General features: G+C 46.2%; 1 protein-coding gene across 6 annotated transcripts in view; it reads right to left on the bottom strand.

Annotated features, from left to right (window-relative positions):
- slc2a11b (solute carrier family 2 member 11b) overlaps positions 1 to 22,719 on the bottom strand; it is a 57,268-nt gene that overhangs the window by 8,032 nt on the left and 26,517 nt on the right. For 5 of the 6 annotated variants that reach the window (XM_078226934.1, XM_078226936.1, XM_078226938.1 and 2 more), the window contains 5 exons: positions 15,641 to 15,789; positions 14,153 to 14,340; positions 5,189 to 5,299; positions 2,801 to 2,902; positions 265 to 340 (listed from right to left, as the gene is read on the bottom strand). In XM_078226934.1, coding sequence (XP_078083060.1) covers positions 265 to 340; positions 2,801 to 2,902; positions 5,189 to 5,299; positions 14,153 to 14,340; positions 15,641 to 15,789 — 626 coding nt within the window. The remainder of the gene's footprint in view (positions 1 to 264; positions 341 to 2,800; positions 2,903 to 5,188; positions 5,300 to 14,152; positions 14,341 to 15,640; positions 15,790 to 22,719) is intronic. The other variant, XM_078226937.1, reaches the window with a different exon arrangement.

Genomic DNA, 22,719 nt, shown 5'->3' with positions numbered 1-22,719 from the left:
ACCCGATATTCCAGCTGAAGCTAAGCCGGTTTCTTTGCACTTTCTCCCAAATGGCATGTTTTTGTAACTAGGCAAAGATGCCCACAGACAGAATGCAGAGTGCCCTGCGTAACATCGCACAAAGCCATTGTGCTGTTTGTAGGTGCCGGGTATAAAGCGTGAGTAGAATCAGAGCAGGACGTTGTTGACCCAGCAGCCTTCGGGCAATAGGAAGGTGTGATGAGAACGGCTGGAGGTCCTGTGCTTCCGTATGAATAAACTCACCTGGTCCTAGGCCAAAGCTCAGAATAAATGCAAACAAACAGCTCATGGTCATGTAGGGCACCCAGCTATAGGAAGCCTGCAAACACAAAGGACAGCGGGTTACAGAATGGGTCACTGTGGACTCAGGGCTTTTCTGATCATTCAAAAGTAAGAATACATGCCAATGAATCTTTTAGCTTATCAACTTAAGGTTTTGAATCTATAGAACAGGTCCCTATGTAAAGGTGGGTGGTTTGGGTGGGGGTAGAGGTGGGTAGGGGGATTGGTGCAGGGGATCGGTTTGGGGTGGCAAGGTGGGGGAGGCAGAAATGAGATGTTATCAGGGCCACGAGCAGGGAACCAGCTGACTCAGAACATCGATGAGGGGGGCTATGCTGGGGCTGTGCTACTTGTGGGCAGCACGGTGGCACAGTGGTTAGCACTGCTGCCTCACAGCGCAAGGGTACCGGGTTCGATTCCCAGCTTGGGTCACTGTCTGTGCGGGGTCTGCACATTCTCCCCGTGTCTACGTGGGTTTCCTCCGGGTGCTCCGGTTTCCTCCCACAATCTGAAAGACATGCTGCTTAGGCGCATTGTGTTACAACGTGGAGGTTGACCCCCTTTTGAGAAGTAACGCCGAATCCCCCAAAGAGGAATACCTCGCCTCGTAATCGGTTAAAAGTGTTTGTGAAGGTGTGAACTGTCCTTCAGTAACGTTGTGTGGGTAACCAACAGAAATACCTGACACGCACTTTAAAATGAACACTTAACAATTTATTTATTTAACTAACAGGGAACTTTAACTAAACAAGTAACCTACCAAATAAAATACGATTCTAATGGAATGCTGTTCAAATAAATACAATATTCATTCATTACAAAAAAAATAGAATTCAGTCACTCTCAAAGAAATATAACCAGGTTTTGTGGCTTTCGGAAACGTTTGGAGTTCTTCTGTTGATTCCTCTGTCTGTAAGTTCTTTCTGATTTGGTACCTTTTGTTAGTTAGATGGTGCGTTCTCTTAAGAGATATCTGAAGCTGGCAGAGTTGAGAGCTGCTCTCTCCCTCTCGAGGCTTGAGAGGTGGCAGTTTTTCAGTTGCTCTCCCATTTTTCCCCCCTGCACTCTCTTTTATACGTGTGATGACCTAACAATTTTCCTACAATAGGATTGGTCTGATGTTGTCAACAACATCAAATTCAAATCTTATAGGTTCTTGGTAGCTGAGCACTTGCATTAAATTGATTGGGCTAAATTTAAAACAAAAACAGGTTGTCTTGTCAAGACTAATGCTTGACTTTCCAATACAAATGTTTTAGCTTGGACTCTGAATGTACTTTGCATTTTAAACCTCCAAGCTCTGAAACAAAACACCAGCTTTTAAAAGCAGCATGCAATGTTTTTTTCCCCTCTAGCATTTTTTAAAATATTTTTTTACATCTTTACCAACATTAAATTCCATCTTTACAAACTCAACTTTGCAACAATTGGCCATGCTAAATTCTCCCTCAGTGTACCCGAACAGGCGCTGGAGTGTGGCAACTAGGGGATTTTCACAGTAACTTCATTGCTGTGTTAATGTAAGCCTACTTGTGACACTAATAAATAAACTTAAAAACTTTAAAAAACCTGCTAATGGCTAACATATATACCAGTGACCTGTTGTTCTTGCTTTTGAGGGAGTGCAGTGAAGGTTTACCAGGCTGATTCCGGGGATGGCGGCACTGACGCATGAGGAGAGATTGACTAGATTAGGATTGTTTTCGCTGGAGTTCAGACAAATGAGGGTGAATCTCATAGAGATTTATAAAATTCTAACAGGACTAGACAGGGTAGATGCAGGGAGAATATTCCCGATGGTGGTAGAGTCCAGAACCAGGGGTCACAGTCTGAGGATTCAGGGTAGACCATTTAGGACGGAGGTGAGGAAACATTTCTTCACCCAAAGAGTGGTGAGCCTGTGGAATTCATTACCACAGGAAGTATTTGATGCCAAAACATTGAATGTTTTCAAGAGGTGGCTGGATATAGCACTTGGGGCGAATGGGATCAAAGGTTATGGGGAGAAAGCAGGATTAGGCTACTGAGTTGGATGATCAGCCATGATCGTGATGAATGGCGGAGCAGGCTCGGAGGGCCAAGGGGCCTCCTCCTGCTCCTATCTTCTATGTTTCTATGTTGTTGTCTCAAGAACTAGATGTCTCTTTAGTGACCAAAGGGAGGGTAAAAATTCCCCTCCCCCACCACGCCCACTCCCAGGGCACAAAAATCCCAAAATACTCCTGGGCCAGGATTTTTCAGGCACTAGGATCTTCCAGTCCCACCAAAGTCGACGGACATTTTTGCCCTGGCCTTTGTCTTTTCACCTATCGACTTGGACACAGAAATGACAGGTTTGCAATTTGCGACCATGTTCTCTGGGTGTGGCACAGCGGAATTTGTATCCCAAGTTTTGAACATAAATCTTAGTTGAATGGAGAAGAATCTCAAACTGTTTTCACTTTGCCTCCTTGATATGAGTTCCTGCTTACAAATGGCAACGTATGAAGCATCTTACCTGATAGGTTAGTGTAATGGTCATTACAGAACACCACAGAGCCATCAGTAAGTAACCACTGAGGATAAGGACTCGCCTTCCAACACGTTCAATCAGCAGCCCCTGAGGAAGCAATGGCAGCATCAACATTGTCTCAAATATAGCACGTGGAAGAATCATAGTATCCCACAGTGCAGAAGGAGGCCATTCAGCCCATCGAGTCTGCACCGACCACAATCCCACCCAGGCCCTATCCACACAATCCCATGCATTTACCCCAGCTAGTCCCCCTGACACTAAGGGGCAATTTCTCATGGCCAAATCGCCTAACCCGCATATCTTTGGACTGTGGGAGGAAACCGGAGCACCCGGAGGAAATCCACACAGACACAGGGAGAACGTGCAAACTCCACACAGACAGTGACCCGAGCCGGGAATCGAACCCGGGTCCCTGGCGCTGTGAGGCAGCAGTGCTAACCACTGTGCCACCGTGCCGTCCATTAGAATTAGACAAAGGCAAAACACTTCACATAATGACTGACTTCAGTATTCACGAGAAAAGAAATCAAACTGTATTCTGTGATGTAAGTGAGATTGCACAATCACTGAAGCACTCTGTGTGACTGTCTGTAATGATAATGTAGCTCCTACACACTGTGCCACTTAATACCTTCATCACCAGTCTCTGAACTTGCATCTTTTAGCTCATTATCAGTCCTGGATAGACATTTCTACTTTGCAATGTCTCAAATTCGACGCATGTCTTGCCAGAGACACCCACAGCCCATGAGAGAATTTTTAAAAAGCCCTCCCACTGCTGTTCCTGATTGGGCAATGAGCCAGCTCTCTGATTGTCTGAATTTTCTAATTGGCTGAAGCACTGAAAGTTGCTTTGTGCGCCTAAAGCATACCTTGTTAATCACCCCCTCCCACAACCCCCACCAATGTCCACTTTCTGACCTCGTGATGCAAAATCCAGTCCCTGGTGGTTAAACAGCGACTTGGGATCAGTCTTTGTTGATTTGCAGTATGTCTGTACCAAAGGTGCTCAGGCCTCTAAGAACCTGAGGATTGGTTAGACCTCATCCAAAGCAACTGTTTCGGAATTGGCTGCTGAGAGACACATTGAAAGTTGGGACAGCCACTGCAAAGGCTCAGTGGGGAAAGGCCAGAGTTCAGGGCCTTCCTGCTATGGTACACAGAGGAGTTGAGTCCAGTCTAAAACCCCTCAGGCTCTATGTATCAGGGAAGGTTGAATGGAATATAAATGCCGATGCAATCTGGATTACAAGAGAAGTGAGGCAAACTGGAGCACCGTACACTGCTTATACCCGATCGATCTGTCTTTGGGGCTGTCACATGTGAATTGTAGCATAACATATCTTCAACAAATTTTGTGAAGAAAAATGAAGGGATTTCCAATTGTTCAGTGTTTTAAATCAGAGGATTTGCGAGTAATTCAGGTTTAAAGGTGAGATAACACTGGATAACCAGTTTGGAAAATTAAAACCAACACATCAACTGTTTCATGAGCCACTTCTTTTAAGACCGTAGGATGAAGTGCATCAGGACCCAGGGACTTGTCAGCCCACAGTTCCAACAATTTACCCAGTACACTTCCCTGGTGATTATACTTTCTTGATTTACAGCTACTTCTGGGATGTTAATTGTATCCTGGACGGTAAAGACTGATGCAAAAACCGGTTAAATTAACCTGCTGTCTGCTTATTTTCCATTATTCATTCCCCAGACTCACTTCCTATAAAACCAACACTCATTTTGTTAACTCTTTTCCTTTTAAAATATCTACAGAAACTCTTACTGTCTGTTTTTATGTTTCCTGTTAACTTTCTGTAATACTTTTATTTTTTCTCCTTAATCCCACCCAGGCCCTTTCCCCATAACCCCAAGTATTTACCCCACTAATCCCCCTGACACTAAGGGGCAATTTAGCATGGCCAATCCACCTAACCTGCACATCGTTGTGACTGTGGGAGGAAACTGGAGCACCCGGGGGAAACCCACGCAGACACAGGGAGAACGTGCAAACTCCACACAGACAGTGACCCAAGCCGGGAATCGAACCCAGGTCCCTGGCACTGCGAGGTCGCAGTGCTAACCACTGTGCCACCGCACTGGAAAGTTAAGAGAGTTGTATGCAACTTTGGCCCTGGCACTGGTGGCATCAAACCTAAGCACTAGGTGGCAGCAATGAACTAATAAACTCTCACCGAAAATGCGGTTTTGAGATCAGGATCCTATGGATGGGATTATAGAGAGTCTCAGTGTAGTCTGATTTAAATTAGTCGTTTACCAATTCCTGTTGTGTCAAACCCCACGAAAACCATCTCATTGGTTTCTGCCACAAGCATTGGGGTTTGGTGGGTTCGATTGGTCACTTCTACTTACACAGCATAAGGCTGAGAAACACTCGCAAGCCCCGGTGCCCATAGTAACGTAGGGGATATATTCTTCCGCAATACCAGCTTGTTTAAATATATAGGTGGCATAGAAGTAAATCTGAAACACAGAAAACAATCTCACTTAAATCACCAGTGCACAGGCAAGGTCGAAGAGCAGACAGACACATCATTTTCTGATTGGCATTTGGGGAGGGACACCTGGTTTGCACCATCTGACACTTATTCAATTTCCTGGCCAAGTTTGTACTGGCACCCAGAGCGTTCGTCGTCTGCTGGGAAATTGTTATAATGCTGATCTAAAGGCATCATTTAGCTGGTTCCGCAATAGCCCAAGTATTGATACTAATCAGTTATCAAGCTCTCCACACAGAAAATAGCTTTTCCAGGGTTTCTAGGGTGTGCTGTCTATGGAGATACATTTAATGAGCTCCAAATGAGCTTTTTAAGATGGTTTCTGAGCCTGAATGCCTTTGGTTTCTCCCTTCATTTCTATTCATTTGGTTAGGAATGTGTGCCACCTGTTTGTTAACCCACAATGTTGGCCCATATCGCAAGGGGGATAGAATATAAAAGCAGAGAAGTCTTGCTGCATCTGTACAGGGCATTGGTGAGGCCGCAGCTGGAATACTGTGTGCAGTATTGGTCCCCTTATTTGCGGAAGGATATATTGGCCTTGGAGGGAGTGCAGAGAAGGTTCACCAGGTTGATACCGGAGATGAGGGGTGTTGATTATGAGGAAAGACTGAGCAGATTGGGTTTGTACTCGTTGGAATTTAGAAGGCTGAGGGGGGATCTTATAGAGACCTATAAGATAATGAAGGGGCTGGATAGGGTAGAGGTGGAGAGATTCTTTCCACTTAGAAAGGAAACTAGAACTAGAGGGCACAGCCTCAAAATAAAGGGGGGTCAGTTTAGGACAGAGTTGAGGAGGAACTTCTTCTCTCAGAGGGTGGTGAATCTCTGGAATTCTCTGCCCACTGAAGTGGTGGAGGCTACCTCGTTGAATATGTTTAAATCACGGATAGATGGATTCCTGATCGGTAAGAGAATTAGGGGTTATAGGGATCAGGTGAGTAAGTGGAACTGATCCACTTCAGATCAGCCATGATCTTATTGAATGGCGGGGCAGGCTCAAGGGGCTAGATGGCCTACTCCTGCTCCTATTTCTTATGTTCTTATGTTCTTAATGTCGAGACAATGGGAAAACACCCCCCCCCCTCGGCTTACATTTGTTCTTAAAAAGGCAGAAGTGGAAGAGTGGAGAGATGCCAGCAAGACCAGGATCGGGAAGACTGCGCCCAGCAGTGATGAGCTACCTGGCAATAGCTATGTGGGACTAATTTGTCAGGGGAGTGTCAGGGGAGTGGGAAAAGGAGTTGTAGTCCAGAAGTCAGTGTTGAGGGTGGTGAGGTATTGGGGAAGGTATCAGGGTCAAGGGTGGGTACCGGTAGACAGGAAGGTGGGTTGAAGTGTGTCTACTTCAATGCAAGGAGCATCCGGAACAAGGTAGATGAACTTGGGGCGTGGATTGCTACTTGGAACTACGATGTTGTGGCCATTACGGAGACGTGGGTAGAACAAGGACAGGAATGGTTGTTGGACGTTCCTGGGTATAGATGTTTCAGTAAGTGTAGGGAAGCTGGTAAAAGAGGTGGAGGAGTAGCATTGTTAATCAAGGATAGTTTAACGGCTGCGGAAAGGCACTTCGAGGGGGATCTGCACACTGAGGTAATATGGGCTGAGGTTAGAAATAGGAAAGGAGCGGTCACGTTGTTAGGAGTTTACTATAGGCCCCCAAATAACAATAGAGATGTGGAGGAAGAAATTGCTAAGCAGATTATGGATATGTGTGGGGGTCACAGGGTAGTTGTCATGGGGGACTTTAACTTTCCAAATATTGATTGGAACCTTTGTAGGTCAAATAGTTTGGATGGGGCAGTTTTTGTGCAGTGTGTGCAGGAGGGTTTCCTGACACAATATGTGGATAGGCCGACAAGAGGTGAGGCCACATTGGATTTGGTACTGGGAAATGAACCAGACCAAGTGTTAGATTTGGTTGTGGGAGAGCACTTTGGAGATAGTGACCACAATTCGGTGTCTTTTGTTATTGCAATGGAGAGGGATAGGGCCGTACGGCAGGGCAAGGTTTACAATTGGGGGAGAGGTAATTATGATGCGATTAGGCAAGAATTAGGGGGCATAAGTTGGGAACAGAAACTGTCAGGGAAAGGCACTAATGAAAAGTGGAACTTTTTCAAGGAACAAATACTGGGTGTCCTTGATAGGTATGTCCCTGTCAGGCAGGGAGGAAATGGCCGAGTGAGGGAACCATGGTTCACGAAAGAGGTGGAATGTCTTGTGAAAAGGAAGAGGGAAGCTTATGTAGGGATGAGGAAACAAGGTTCAGATGGCTCGATTGAGGGTTACAAGTTAGCAAGGAACGAGCTGAAAAAGGGGCTTAGGAGAGCTAGGAGGGGCATGAGAAGTCCTTGGCGGGTCGGATCAAGGAAAACCCCAAGGCTTTTTACTCTTATGTGAGGAATAAAAGAATGACCAGGGTGAGGTTAGGGCCGGTCAAGGACAGTAGTGGGAACTTGTGTATGGAGTCAGTAGAGATAGGCGAGGTGATGAATGAATACTTTTCTTCAGTGTTCACCAAGGAGAGGGGCCATGTTTTTGAGGAAGAGAAGGTGTTACAGGCTAATAGGCTGGAGGAAATAAATGTTCGGAGGGAGGATGTCCTGGCAGTTTTGAATAAACTGAAGGTCGATAAGTCCCCTGGGCCTGATGAAATATATCCTAGGATTCTTTGGGCGGCAAGGGATGAGATTGCAGAGCCTTTGGCTTTGATCTTTGGGTCCTCGCTGTCCACGGGGATGATGCCAGGGGACTGGAGAGTGGCGAATGTTGTTCCTCTGTTTAAGAAAGGGAATAGAAATGACCCTGGTAATTATAGACCGGTTAGTCTTACTTCGGTGGTTGGTAAATTGATGGAAAAGGTCCTCAGGGATGGGATTTACGACCATTTAGAAAGATCCGGATTAATCCGGGATAGTCAGCACGGATTCGTGAAGGGCAAGTCGTGCCTCACAAATTTGATAGAATTTTTTGAGGAGGTAACTAAGTGTGTTGATGAAGGTAGGGCAGTTGATGTCATATACATGGATTTTAGTAAGGAGTTTGATAAGGTCCCCCATGGTCGGCTTATGATGAAAGTGAGGAGGTGTGGGATAGAGGGAAAGTTGGCCGATTGGATAGGTAACTGGCTGTCTGATCGAAGACAGAGGGTGGTGGTGAATGGAAAATTTTCAGATTGGAGGCAGGTTGCTAGCGGAGTGCCACAGGGATCAGTGCTTGGTCCTCTGCTCTTTGTGATTTTTATTAATGACTTAGAGGAGGGGGCTGAAGGGTGGATCAGTAAATTTGCTGATGACACCAAGATTGGTGGAGTAGTGGATGAGGTGGAGGGCTGTTGTAGGCTGCAAAGAGACATAGATAGGATGCAAAGCTGGGCTGAAAAATGGCAAATGGAGTTTAACCCTGATAAATGTGAGGTGATTCATTTTGGTAGGACAAATTTAAATGTGGATTACAGGGTCAAAGGTAGGGTTCTGAAGACTGTGGAGGAACAGAGATCTTGGGGTCCATATCCACAGATCTCTAAAGGTTGCCACTCAAGTGGATAGAGCTGTGAAGAAGGCCTATAGTGTGTTAGCTTTTATTAACAGGGGGTTGGAGTTTAAGAGCCGTGGGGTTATGCTGCAACTGTACAGGACCTTGGTGAGACCACATTTGGAATATTGTGTGCAGTTCTGGTCACCTCACTATAAGAAGGATGTAGAAGCGCTGGAAAGAGTGCAGAGGAGATTTACCAGGGATGCTGCCTGGTTTGGAGGGTAGGTCTTATGAGGAAAGGTTGAGGGAGCTAGGGCTGTTCTCTCTGGAGCGGAGGAGGCTGAGGGGAGACTTAATAGAGGTTTATAAAATGATGAAGGGGATAGATAGAGTGAACATTCAAAGACTATTTCCTCGGGTGGATGGAGCTATTACAAGGGGGCATAACTATAGGGTTCGTGGTGGGAGATATAGGAAGGATATCAGAGGTAGGTTCTTTATGCAGAGAGTGGTTGGGGTGTGGAATGGACTGCCTGCAGTGATAGTGGAGTCAGACACTTTAGGAACATTTAAGCGGTTATTGGATAGGCACATGGAGCACACCAGGATGATAGGGAATGGGATAGCTTGATCTTGGTTTCAGATAAAGCTCGGCACAACATCGTGGGCCGAAGGGCCTGTTCTGTGCTGTACTGTTCTATGTTCTATGGACACTGGCTCTGAGCCAGAGGAGAGAAGCATGCAATCATTGCAAGCCGGGAATCTTGCACTAATAATGGCAATATCGGTCAGCTGACCCATAATAAAAATACATCGGCTCCAGGAGGCTGAAGGATAATAACTCACAAAAGAGTTGAAGGACTTATAAACGACACCATCAGAGGTCGCTATGGCAACTTGAGCATAGCAACAAGAACTAGCTCCTGGTCAGCTAGAATCACTTGAATACCTGCTAACTTAATTTAGCATGTTTATTTGTAACACTAGTGGATTGGGGAGGTCTTATGGCACAGTGGGTAGCGTCCCTGCCTCTGAGCCAGGGTTCGAGTTGATGGCCACGGAAGGTGCATTCATAACACAGTCAAACAGGTCAAGTGTCAGCCTGTAAATCCTTCCAATCACGTGAATGGCTGGCAGTAAGAGTGGGAGAAACTCCTGGTCAGCCATACTTGATGTGAGAATCCTAGAATCACTACAGTGCAGAAAGAGGCCATTCGGCCCATCGAGTCTGCACCGACCACAATCCCACCCAGGCCCTATCCCCATAACCCCACATATTTACCCTGCTAATCCCCCTGACACTAAGGGGCAATTTAGCATGGCCAATCAACCTAACCCGCACATATTTGGACTGTGGGAGGAAACCAGAGCACCCGGAGGAAACCTAGACAGACACAGGGAAAACGTGCAAACTCCACAAAAACAGTGACCCAACCTGGGAATTGACCCCAGGTCCTTTACGCTGTGAGGCAGCAGCGCTAACCACTGTGCCATCGTGCCGCCCATAAGGTGGTGCCCCTCAAGCTACAAGCTCCTGGCGACAGACTCGCAACATGTTCCACGGATTACTAGCTATGGAAAGAGACCATTAGGTGCAGGAAGAAGAAGGTTAGTGGATTGGACCAGATTTCTTACTGGGACAGAACCAACAATTTGTCTGCAATGCGTAATTTGGATTCAACCTGCTTTGCACTATTTCAATGTTCCCAGCAATGTCCAAGTTGTTGTGACTGTGAAGATCATCTCTCATTCTTCAAAGTTCTAGAGAATACAGGCCCAGTTTCGTCAATCTCTCCTCATAGGATAATCCCACCATCCCAGGGACCACTGTTGAGCTTCCTCTATGGCAAATACAGACTTCTTTGGATCCATAGAATCCCTACAGTGCAGAGGAGGCATTTCGGCCCATCGGGTCTGCACTGGCCCTCCGAAAGAGCACTCTACCTAGATGCACTCCCCTGCCCTATCCCCGTAACCCCACGCATTGATCATGGCCAATCCACTTAACCTGCATGGTTTTGAACTGTGGGAGGAAACCCATGTAGACATGAGGTGGTTAAGAAGATGTATGGTGTGCTGGCCTTCATCAATCGAGGGATTGAGTTTAGCAGTCGGGAGATAATGATGCAGCTTTATAAGACCCTCGTCAGACCCCACTTGGAGTACTGTGCTCAGTTCTGGTCGCCTCATTACAGGAGGGATGTGGAAATGATTGAAAGGGTGCAGAGAAGATTTATAAGGATGTTGCCTGGATTGGTTGGCATGCCTTATAGGATAGGCTGAGGGAGCTTGGTCTTTTCTCCTTGGAGAGATGAAGGATGAGAGGTGACCTGATAGAGGTGTACAGGACGTTGAGAGGTATAGATCGGGTGGATTCTCGGAGGCTTTTTCCCAGGGCTGAAATGACTGCTACGAGAGGACACAGGTTTAAGGTGCTGGGGAGTAGGTACAGAGGAGATGTCAGGGGTAAGTTTTTCACTCAGAGGGTGGTGGATGAGTGGAATCGGCTGCCGTCAGTGGTGGTGGAGGCAAACTCGATAGGGTCTTTTAAGAGACTTCTGGATGAGTACATGGGACTTAATAGGATTGAGGGTTATAGGTAAGCCTATATATAGGCCTAGGTAGGTAGGGACATGACCGGCGCAACTTGTGGATGAAGGGCCTGTTTGTGCTGTAGTTTTTCTATGTTCTATGTTCTAACTCCACACAGACAGTGACGCAAGCTGGGAATTGAACCCGAGTCCCTGACGCTGTGAGGTAGCAGTGCTAACCACTGTGCCACTCTTCAAAACTTCTTTAAAGTTTTGTTCTTTTCCCTTCTCAAGGTGATAATTTTACTTTTATTCGAGATGAAAGGACCAAGATTAAGGCGAGAGATCTTTAAGGCAGAAACATTCATGTAAGTAATAAATGGAAGAGTAAAAATATTCAATGGCCTCTGGTCACCGTGGTGCTAATGTTGCAGAAAGCTAGTAATGATTTTCCAATCAATGGAGTTTTTTTAATGTTTGTTCATGGGAAGTGGCTATCGCTGGCTAGACCGGCATTTATTCATAGAAACCATAGAAACCCTACAGTATAGAAAGAGGCCATTCGGCCCATCGAGTCTGCACCGACCACAATCCCACCCAGGCCCTATCCCCATATCCCTACATATTTACCCAACTAATCCCTCTCACCTATGCATCTCAGGACACTAAGGGCAATTTTTTTTAGCATGGCCAATCAACCTAACCCGCACATCTTCGGACTTTGGGAGGAAACCGGAGCACCCGGAGGAAACCCACGCAGACACGAGGAGAATGTGCAAACTCCACACAGACAGTGACCCAAGCCGGGAATCGAACCAAGGTCCCTGGAGCTGTGAAGCAGCAGTGCTAGCCACTGTGCTACCGTTTATTACTCATCCCTAACTGCCCTTGAGAAGGTGGTGGTACATAAGAACATAAGAAATAGGAGCAGGAGTAGGCCATCTAGCCCCTCGAGCCTGCCCCGCCATTCTATAAGATCATGGCTGATCTGAAGTGGATCAGTTCCACTTACCCGCCTGATCCCTATAACCCCTAATTCCCTTACCAATCAGGAATCCATCTATCCGTGATTTAAACATATTCAACGAGGTAGCCTCCACCACTTCAGTGGGCAGAGAATTCCAGAGATTCACCACCCTCTGAGAGAAGAAGTTCCTCCTCAACTCTGTCCTAAACTGACCCCCCTTTATTTTGAGGTTGTGCGCTCTAGTTCTAGCTTCCTTTCTAAGTGGAAAGAATCTCTCCACCTCTACCCTATCCAGCCCTGAGCTGCCTTCTTGAACAGCTGCAGTCCCTATGGTGTAGGTACACCCATGGTACTGTTAGGGAGGGAGTTCAGGGATTTTGACCTAGCAACAGTGAAGGATCGGTGATATATTTCCAAGTTAGGATGGTGAGTGACTTGGAGGGGAACTTCCAGCTGTTCCCAGGTATCGGCAGCCCTTTCCCATCTGAATGGTAGTGGGTGCTGCCGAAGGAATTTTGGTAAACTCCAGCAGTGCATCTTGTAGATGGTACTCACTGCTGCCACTGTGCGCCAGTAGTGGAGGGAGTGAATGTTTGTGGATGTGGTGCCAATTAAGCAGGCTGCTTTGTCCTGGATGGTGTCAAACGTTTTGAGTGTTGTTGGAGCTGCACTCATCCAGGCAAGTGGAGAGAATTCCATTGCACTCCTGACTTGTTCTTTGAAGAGATGGTGGACAGGCTTTGGGGAATCAGGAAGTGCGCTACCAGTCATAGGAGTCCCAGCCTCTGACCTGTTCTTGTAGCCGGAGTATTCAGTTTCTGATCAATGGTGTCCCCAGGATATTGCATTGTGTGAGTGGGGTGGAAGATTATTTACACTGGTTCACACCAGTTTCAAGAGGAAAGTTGCCAGTGCACAGGACATAGTAAATATTCCAGCTGAGGTATATCGGAGTTTAATTGCTCCCTAAATCAGGCTGATCTATGACAATTCCATCTGTCTAATAGTGAACCGAGGAAAACTAAAATAAGATGTGCAGTCTGCCCATTGCCCTTTCCCCAAATCAACAGTTAAATTATCATAATTGTCACAATTGTGTGGGGAAGAAAACAGAATTGGCGTTTTGCCCTCTCATCAGAATGTGAAACATTGGGCAGGATTTCCCAGCCATGCTCGCCCCAAAACTGGAAAATTCCGCCTGAGGTCAGCGGACCTTTGCATTGTCCGCTACGATTCCTGTGGTGGGCGGGACAGGAAAATCCCCCCTCCATTATCTCAAGTATTACTAACATTTCAATTAGATTTCCAACATCTGTGCTTGGGTCACTGTCTGTGTGGAGTCTGCACATTCTCCCCGTGTCTGCGTGGGTTTCCTCCGGGTGCTCCGGTTTCCTCCCACCGCAGTGTGATTGACTGCCCTCCAAAGGCAACTAGGGATGGGCAATAAATGCTGGCCAGCCAGCGGCGTCCATGTTCCATGAATGAACAAAAAAAAAATGAATACGCTATACAATTGTTCTTGTTTGTTCTGTAGGGAATGATCAATGTCAGCCCATTACAGGTGAATTAATCTAACCAGAGCCTGAAATCATTTGCCAATAAAGCCCATGCCAAAGATCATCCTGTTAGAGACCAAATTTAACAGTGTGAGGCAATCAGCACATTTCTTCAGTTCTACTTTATAATTGGCAAAGAAAAGCAATCGCTGAAGATTACTTCCTAATTTAAACTCTCAAATGCACCCACAGAGACATTAAATGTTTGTTATTTGAAGAGTTCATTTTAACACACATAAGTGCAGTAAACTGCTCTGTGAAAATCGAACTCTCTCACTTACAGCATTGATCCCGCTAAACTGCTGAGCCATGTTGATGATGATCACAGTGATCAGCTGCCATCGAGCCGAGCGTTCGGTGAGAAGTTCACACAGTGGCTTTGACTGCTGCAATTGTGTTTCCGCACATTCCTTCTCCAAACCCTCCAATTCACTCAAGTAAGTGTCATCATCATGGAACTTCCTGAGAGCTGGGGGAAGAGATAGACTCCATCTTTATCTTACAATCGGACCTCATTATAGGTTATGTTTGAAGGGAGGATGATCTAAAGTTGGCCATGCACCAGTTCTCTAAAAGGACATTGCAGATACTTAGTCACAGAGGATGATCTGGTTGACTGCTAACCATGTGCCAGGCATGTGCTATACGGAAGAAGGAACTTGCACTGACATGGCACCTTTCATGACTTCATGTCCCAAAGCACTTTACAGCCAATGAAGTACTTTTGAGATTAAGTCACTTATAACAAGGGAAAACGACAGCAAGATCTCCCAAACAGCCATGATGATGGTGACTAGTTGGTTTGTTGTTGGCGATATTGGTTGAAGGATTTATGTTGGCCAGGGGACTGGGAGAACTCCCCAGCTGCTCCTTGAAATCATATCATGGGGGCGGAAATTTCTCATCTCGCCTGCGGTGGGAATTGTAACGGGCGAGACAGAAAACTCGGTGGACCATTTAAAGGTCCGTTGAGCTCGGACAGGAATTTCCAGTCTTGGATATGCACGGCTGGAAAATCCCGCCTGTGAACTTGGGTCTCATACATTTGATAGTGCAGCACTCCTTCTGTTCTGCACTGAAGTGTCAGCCGAGGTTTTGCGCTCAACTCTCAAGGATAAGACTTGAACCCACAACCTTCTGAGGCAAAGAGGAGAGTCAGGGCTGAAAGCCAAAAGGCAATTCCGACGGAAGAAAATTGTATTCGTATTAAATTGCATTGAGCAGTTGGATTGCCTCAGATTCTACAAAGGTTAAAGCGTGAATAGAGCTGGGATGCATTGTTCGTATTAGACTTTTGAGGAAGACTGAATTAGACTAAAGAGAACTAGACAAAGTAGCACAGCAATGAGTGGGGCTGCATGCTGCTGAATTGAGTTTGCATTGTACAGACTGAGCTTCGACTGTGTTGGGTGATGTAGGAATGTGTCAAGTGCTTATGGACTGTACTGAAGGAAGTTAGACTGGATCCACTGGGAGCTGTAAGGTGTTGATTAGCATTGTACTGAAGATTAGATATCAACTTTCATTTATGTTGCATTGTTAGTGTAGTAAAAATGGGCCAAAGTGCTTCACAGGATGTGTTGATCAGAGTGGCAGAGTTCTGCAGGAGGTTAGACCGAATCCAGTGGGAGTTGTAATATACTGAAGGAAGTTAGATGATATCAAGTGGAGTGGAAGTATACCAAGTGTAGTTGTACTGTTTAGAGTAGAATTAGCCGATGACGTTAAAAACTGTGCCAAAGAATTCTTCAATCAAGAACAGTACTCACCCTGGAGGGCTTTCATTTCCTCTTTTCTATCGATGAAGAGGTACCTAGGACTCTCAGGGAACCATGGTAACAGTAGCAGCTGAAGCATAGCAGGAATGCAGCTGGTGGAGAGCAGGCTTGGCCAATACTCCTCTCTCCCAAGCAACTCTCTACAATGAACAGAGACAACAACCACAAAACAGCAGCATCACTCATCAGTGTCAACCTAGTCAGTGATTTACAGACTAATCACTTTCTTCATTTCAAATGTGAAGATGTTTGAGTAAGATGCCTCATGGAGACACAATAGTGGCAGGGTAGCACAGTGGTTAGCACTGCTGCTTCACAGCTCCAGGGACCTGGGTTTGAATCCCGGCTCGGGTCACTGTCTGTGTGGAGTTTGCACATTCTCCCGTGTCTGTGTGGGTTTCCTCCGGGTGCTCCGGTTTCCTCCCACAGTCCAAAGATGTGTGGGCTAGGTTGATTGGCCATTCTAAATTGTCCCGGAATGGATAGGTTAGAGGGGTTAGTGGGTAAATATGTAGGGATATGGGGATAGGGCCTGGGTGGGATTGTGGTCGGTGCAGACTCGATGGGCCGAATGGCCTCTTTCTGCACTGTAGTATTCTATGACAATAGAATCCATTGAAGTTTTGGATTTTTACACGAGATACTTTGTTCATGTTCAGCATCACCAACAACGCTCGTAAGTGAAACTTTATTCCCAAAGGAACCTAACCTATGTGGGAGAGTTAAACCAGGTTAAACTGGAATGCGTCATCATGTCTTCAAAGGCTAATTGAATATGCATTCAGATGGGGGGGTTAGCAGGAACTTCCACTCCTCTTCTTTCAAGAGCTAATGTTTCCCGACCAACAGCAACTCTCCTCCACTCTGGTTCCGTCGGTACAATCCTCACCCATAAGGCACACTATTCCTGATCTCCCACAAATCTGCTCCCAGCTCCAACTTTCTTGGCCTCTTCTCCATCTGGGCTGACAAATTCCCCAGACTGCATCCCCTACCACCCCCTAATGTGATGGTCAGGCTACACTCCAGCATCTAAATTCGCTTCTCAGCCATGCTGCCATCACTTACTGCTTCTGGGCTTCCCCCTGCAGCCCAACAGCCAGCTTCTCTGAGTCCAATCTTTCAGTTATACTGAGCAAATATTGCTCCCGGGCTTCTCTAAGCCCCAGTTCCTAGCAGCACAGAGCTATCAAAAGTTCCTGGGCTTCTCTAAGCCCCAGCTCCTAGCAGCACGGAGCTATCAATGGCTCCCAGGACTTCTCTGAGCCCTGGGTCCCCTCAACAACAAAGCTAATGACAGCATTTCATCTGCATGGAGCTAGTGTTCCTCTCTGTCTGCTCCCTCCAGGCTAATATTCACCCCACCATTTGAACTGATCTGTGTCACCTATTCATATCTCCCAGCTGGGTTCCACTCCTGTCCCTAAGCAGGATCTAATATATCCAAGCTGAGTACATTCTGTATCTTAAATGTTACTATCTCCAATCAACTGGAGGTCTGCCCCAGAGATGCTAACTTACAAAAACACTAAAAGAAAGTATTTCTTATGGTCTAATGATGTTCAAATATTTGGCAAATGTTAGTAGGAATATATGAACTAGAGACCATTTAGCTCCAAGCTATTCAGTGAGAAAAGCAGAGGGTTTGTGGAGTTAGGTCACAGATCATCCATGATCTGTGACCTAACTCCACAAACCCTCTGCCTTTATTCATTTCTGTTCATAACTTTGACAAAAATTATTGATTTTAGTTTTAAACTTAACAATTACCTGGTGCAAAATCCCATTTGCAGAAGAGAGATTTTTACGGGAGTTGGGTGTCACTGGCTAGGCCAGCATTTATTGCCCATCCCTAATTGTCCTTGTTCAGAGAGCATTTCAGAGTCAACCACATTGCTGTGTGGCTCTGGAGTCACATGTAGGCCAGACCAGCTAAGGACGACAGATTTCCTTCCCTAAAGGGACATTAGTGAAACAATTGAGTTTTTACCACAATCGACAATGGGTTCACGGTCATCGTTAGGCTTTTAATTCAAGATTTTCTTTTAATTCAGTTCAAATTTGTTCATTTGATTTGAACCCTGACCTTTCACCCCGCCCTGGATTGAGGTTGCAGTGTAAAATGTAAAGGCCGCCTTGCCACTTGGCCTACCCGCCAATCATAACTGCAGGTGGGCAACATAAAATTGCAGTCAATTGGTCCTTGATTAATTTAAATTGGATTTTAGATTGCTGGCAGGACCACACACAAATCAGATGTGTGCCCACCCATCTCGGAATTGTGCGCGATGATGTCAGGAAGCCCACCTGACATAATTTGACCAAATGTGTATGTTCGGCTGGGTCGATCGCGTGCCCAATCCACAATCGTAAAATTCCAGCCTTAATCTTTTTGACGATTCTCAGTGCCATTTGAAACAATCTGTATGCTTGCATCCCCAAGTCTCTTTGGACCTCCCTTAATTCAAGCTTTTCACCATTTGCAATGTATTGTGTTCTACCCTTTTTGGGTCCAAAATGGATGACCTCACGTTCGCCTAAACGGAAATCCATTTGCCACACTTTGATCCATTTACTTAATCTAGTAATAACTTTGTAATTTCCCATTTGAATCTGTACTGCTTACAATTCCACCACTCCTTGTGTCATCAGCAAATTTGGTCATGCAACTTTTAATTCTATCATCTGAATCTAAACACAGTTAATGCTTGTGGCTCCAACACTCACCCTATTGAACAGTGCTAGACACATTCTGTCAATTCCAAAGCCTGCCTGTCCTAGATATTGTCTCCATTAACTTCCTAACCTAATTTGCCTTCAATTTTATCAGCATTAACTTTTATTTAACAGTCTCTGATGAGCTACTTTATAAATGCCTTTTGGCGGTCCAGATAAATAAGGTGTTTAAAATTCCATGGTCCAGTGTTTAGTTACCACTTCAGGAAAATTAGATTTGTCAACATGACCTAGTTTGGCAAATCCGTGCTGATACTTTTGGCTGAAGTTTCAATTTCGCAGTCACCCTATTTTTAATGATTGACTTTCAGCAATTCTCTGACAACAAATGGTAGCCATGATGTGGAGATGCCGGCATTGGAATGGTAGGCCAACTGGTCGACAATTCCTTGGTTTTCCTCTCTCTCAAGTTTCTTTAATAGTTTAGAGGCACGCACGATTTTCCAATCTAAAGAACTAGTTCCCGAACCAAGAGAGAGAAAAGAAAAAAGATGCTGGAAATACTCAGCAGCTCTGGCAGCATCTGTAGAAAGAGAAACCGAGTGAATGTTTTGGGTCCGTAACTTTCCATCAGTAAGGTAGCATAATGCTCCTTCACAGCGGCAGGGACCCGGGTTCAATTTGTTGGCCTTGGGTGACTGTCTCTGTGGAGTTTGCACGTTGTCCTCATGTCTGCGTGGGTTTCCTCCGTGTGCTCCGGTTTCCTCCCACACTCCAAAGATCTGTAGGTTAGGTGGATTAGCCATGATAAATGTACGGGGATAGGGTGGGGTGTTCTAAGCCTAGGTAAGGAGCTCATTTGGAGAGTCAGTACAGACTTGATGGGCTGAATGGCCTCCTTCTGCACTGATTCTAACTCTGAACCAATTTGAAAGATGGATCTTAATCACCTGGTTACAAAGTAAAGATATACATCGAAATAACACGGGGTTATTGGAGATGGTTATGTAAGGAAACATCAGATGTCCTCCATGGCTGTGAGTGACACTTAATTAAAACCCGAAGGTGCAGCAGGCAACTTCCTGGAGGGTTAATACGTAAAAAAAACCTAATGGACGGAGATGGGAAGGGGAATAGGCCATTCAGTTCCTCAAGCCAGATCTGCTTTACAATTAAATCATGGCTGATCTGTATTTTAACTCCATCTACCCACTTTAATTCCATTAGCCCCAAAAGGTTTGCCTAAGGAAAGTCCATCAATCTCAGCTTTAACATTTTCACCACAACAAACCTCAACAATTTCTTGCGGAAAAGCATTGCAGGTTTCCACGGTGTGAAGGGTGAAGGGAACATTGTCCTTGAATGACCGAACTCTAATTATACCTCAATGGTTACGTCCCTTTTTTGTGGACAACCCCCCGCCCCCCCCCCTCCTCCCCCACACCCCCACCAATACAAGTGGTTTCTCTCTAACTACCCTCCAAATTTTAAACACTGCAAAGAAACATGGCTGGGTTTGCACAAGCTTTCCGCTGTTGCTTTTCATATTGGCAGCAACCTCCAGAAAGAAACGTGGATTTTTCATGGTCCATAGTCGATCCCTTTCTCACCCAATGTTTAGGCAGATGAATGGGAATACAGGAATAGAACCATTCCACAGTACACCAGCGAGTGGGCTGTATTGTCACATGCTGCCAAGTGATCCCCCCAGTCAGAGGCATACTTGGGACAGTCCAGCAAATGACAAGGGACCCCCAAAATGAGTGGATTCGAACCCAGGTCCCTGGAGCTGTGAAGCAGCAGTGCTAACCACTGTGTTACCGTGCCGCCCACACCATAACCCACACCTAGGGCTCAGTGCAGTGTTGAGCAGAGATGTGTATGGAGATAGCTTGGAACTTTTACTGTGCATGTATAAATAGTTCTAGGAGTTAATTAAAACTTATAATTAACCTACTGAAGACTTTTCTCACCACGGGATGTCAGCGAAAGAGGGTAGCGTCTCTGAGTGTCAGGTTAAACTGACATTCCAGGCTCTTCCTCGCAGTCACGACTGACGGACTGACTGCTCTGCCCACTGAATCATGTGGTGGAGCTATTCAGTCGGTCACAGGCTGACTCCTCCCTGCATTTTGCTATTGACAGAACAGTTTCACATCTTTTAAATGAGCGAACTCTTTGGAAAATGAAACAGGTCGAGTATCATAGAATCCCCACAGTGCGGAAGGAGGCCATTCGGCCCATCAAGCCTCTCCGACACAGCATCCCACTCAGGCACCGCCTCCTCCCCATCCTGCCCTATCCGTACATTTACCCGACCAATCCTCTGAGTTTTCTGAACTCGTGACCCCATTTGACTCTTTTCCAGCAGGGGGGAGGGGGCGGACATTTGGTGCGCAATTCAAATGTTCATCCAATCAGCAATGAATCATAGAAACCCTACAGTACAGAAGGAGGCCATTCGGCCCATCGAGTCTGCACCAACCACAATCCCACCCAGGCCCTACCCCCATATCCCTACATATTTACCCACCAATCCCTCTAACCTACGCATCTCAGGACTCTAAGGGGCAATTTTTAGCATGGCCAATCAACCTAACCCGCACATCTTTGGACTGTGGGCGGAAACCGGAGCACCCGGAGGAAACCCACGCAGACACGAGGAGAATGTGCAAACTCCGCACAGACAGTGACCCAAGCCGGGAATCGAACCCAGGTCCTTGGAGCTGTGAAACAGCAGTGCTAACCACTGTGCTACCGTGCTGCCCTCAGACCAAAGGTTGACTTCGTCTGGAGATCGAAAAGGTTAGTGAAAGTCATCATAGTAAGACCATAAGACCAAAAGACACAGGAGCAGAATTAGGCCACTCGGGCCATCACATCTGCTCCGCCATTCAATCATGGCTGAATAACGGGACCTCCTTTCCAAGGGCCTTGGTGGGAGGGGAGAGGGGGACTAACAGAAAAGGATGGACGTAGCTGGGGTAAATGTCTGTAATGGTGTGGACTGTACAGTATCCAGCCTATAGAGGTGAGAATTAGTATCCGTCCTCTGCCTGCGAATCAGGCTCACCCATGGATTTAGTTCTGCTCATTCTCAGCTACTAATCTATAGCTGTGAGTGCACAGACCCGGTTCACCCTGAGTGGTTGTTTGATGCTGATCTGAAAGGAGAGAGCATATTTGCTAGCGTCTTCATTGGCCCTTCCAACCCTTCCCGCTGCCAGGAACTTCATTCCTACAGGCAGAGCAGAGATGTTCAGCCAAGTGATCCCTTAATCTAACTTTGGTCTCCCCAATGTTGAGGAAACCACACTGTGAGCAGCAAGCACTGTATACAGGGTAGGGAAAAGTGCAAGTAAATCCCTGCCTCACCCAGAAGCTGTTTGGGACCCTGACAGGTGGAAGGAGAGGGATTCTCGCACCAAGTGGGAATGGGGCAGGTATTCGAGGTGATGGAGCGGTGGACCAGGGTGTGGTGGTGGTGATGGTCACTTTGGAATACCGAAAGGAATGGGAGGGAAGGTGTGTGGAATTGTGGTAGAGATAGCAGAAATGGCTGAGAATTATCCGTCAAACACAGAGACTTGTGGGGCGGAGGATGATAATAAGCAATAATTATAGGAGGGAATTTTAAATATTTCTTGCCGAGCTGTGGCAGCATCACTTACTATGGAGCTGTCCCAGGAAATGAATCCTTTTGAGACAAGTTTCTGCTTAAATCACATTATTAGAAAACTACTTACGTTAGTATTTACTTTAAAAAGAAATCCCAAACTGTGACTATGGTGGGATTTACACAACCCACCACAATGCCATTGGCCACTGCCCAGTGGCCAGAGCATCTGGTCCCACCATTGTCAACGGGGTTTCCTGAAACCTGCGGCGAGGGTGCGCTGTTGGCGGGACTGGAATTTCCCACTGGAAAGTTCTGGTCATTGTGTCTGAGGAGCTCTCTTTGAGAGGAGTGAATCTGAGGAAGTCTCGGAGACAGCACTTCTGAGGGATCTCGTGTGAGTGATGGGAGAGGGAGATCTCATTCAGGAAATGGTCTGAGTATTTCCATTCATTTGAGTTCAGTCTCTTATTGAGAAAGTGGATCTCAGAATAGCTCACTGAGTGTTTGCGTCTAATGGGTTCTCATTTAGTGAATGAATGAGGGAAGTGTATTGTATTTAAATAGATTACTCAGCGCAGGGCAGCACAGTGACACAGTGGTTAGCACTGCTGCCTCACAGCGCGAGGGACCGGAAATCAATTCCAGCCTTGGGTCACTGTCTGAGTAGAGTTTGCACATTCTCCTCGTGTCTGCGTGAGTTTCCTCCGGGTGCTCAGGTTTCCTCTCAGTCAAAAGATGTGCGGGTTAGGTGGATTGGCCATGCTAAATTGCCCCT

The sequence above is a fragment of the Mustelus asterias genome, chromosome 13 (genome assembly GCF_964213995.1).
Source record: "Mustelus asterias chromosome 13, sMusAst1.hap1.1, whole genome shotgun sequence".
NCBI classification, from domain to species: Eukaryota; Metazoa; Chordata; class Chondrichthyes; order Carcharhiniformes; family Triakidae; genus Mustelus; species Mustelus asterias.
This window is presented reverse-complemented; position numbering and strand designations above follow the sequence as displayed.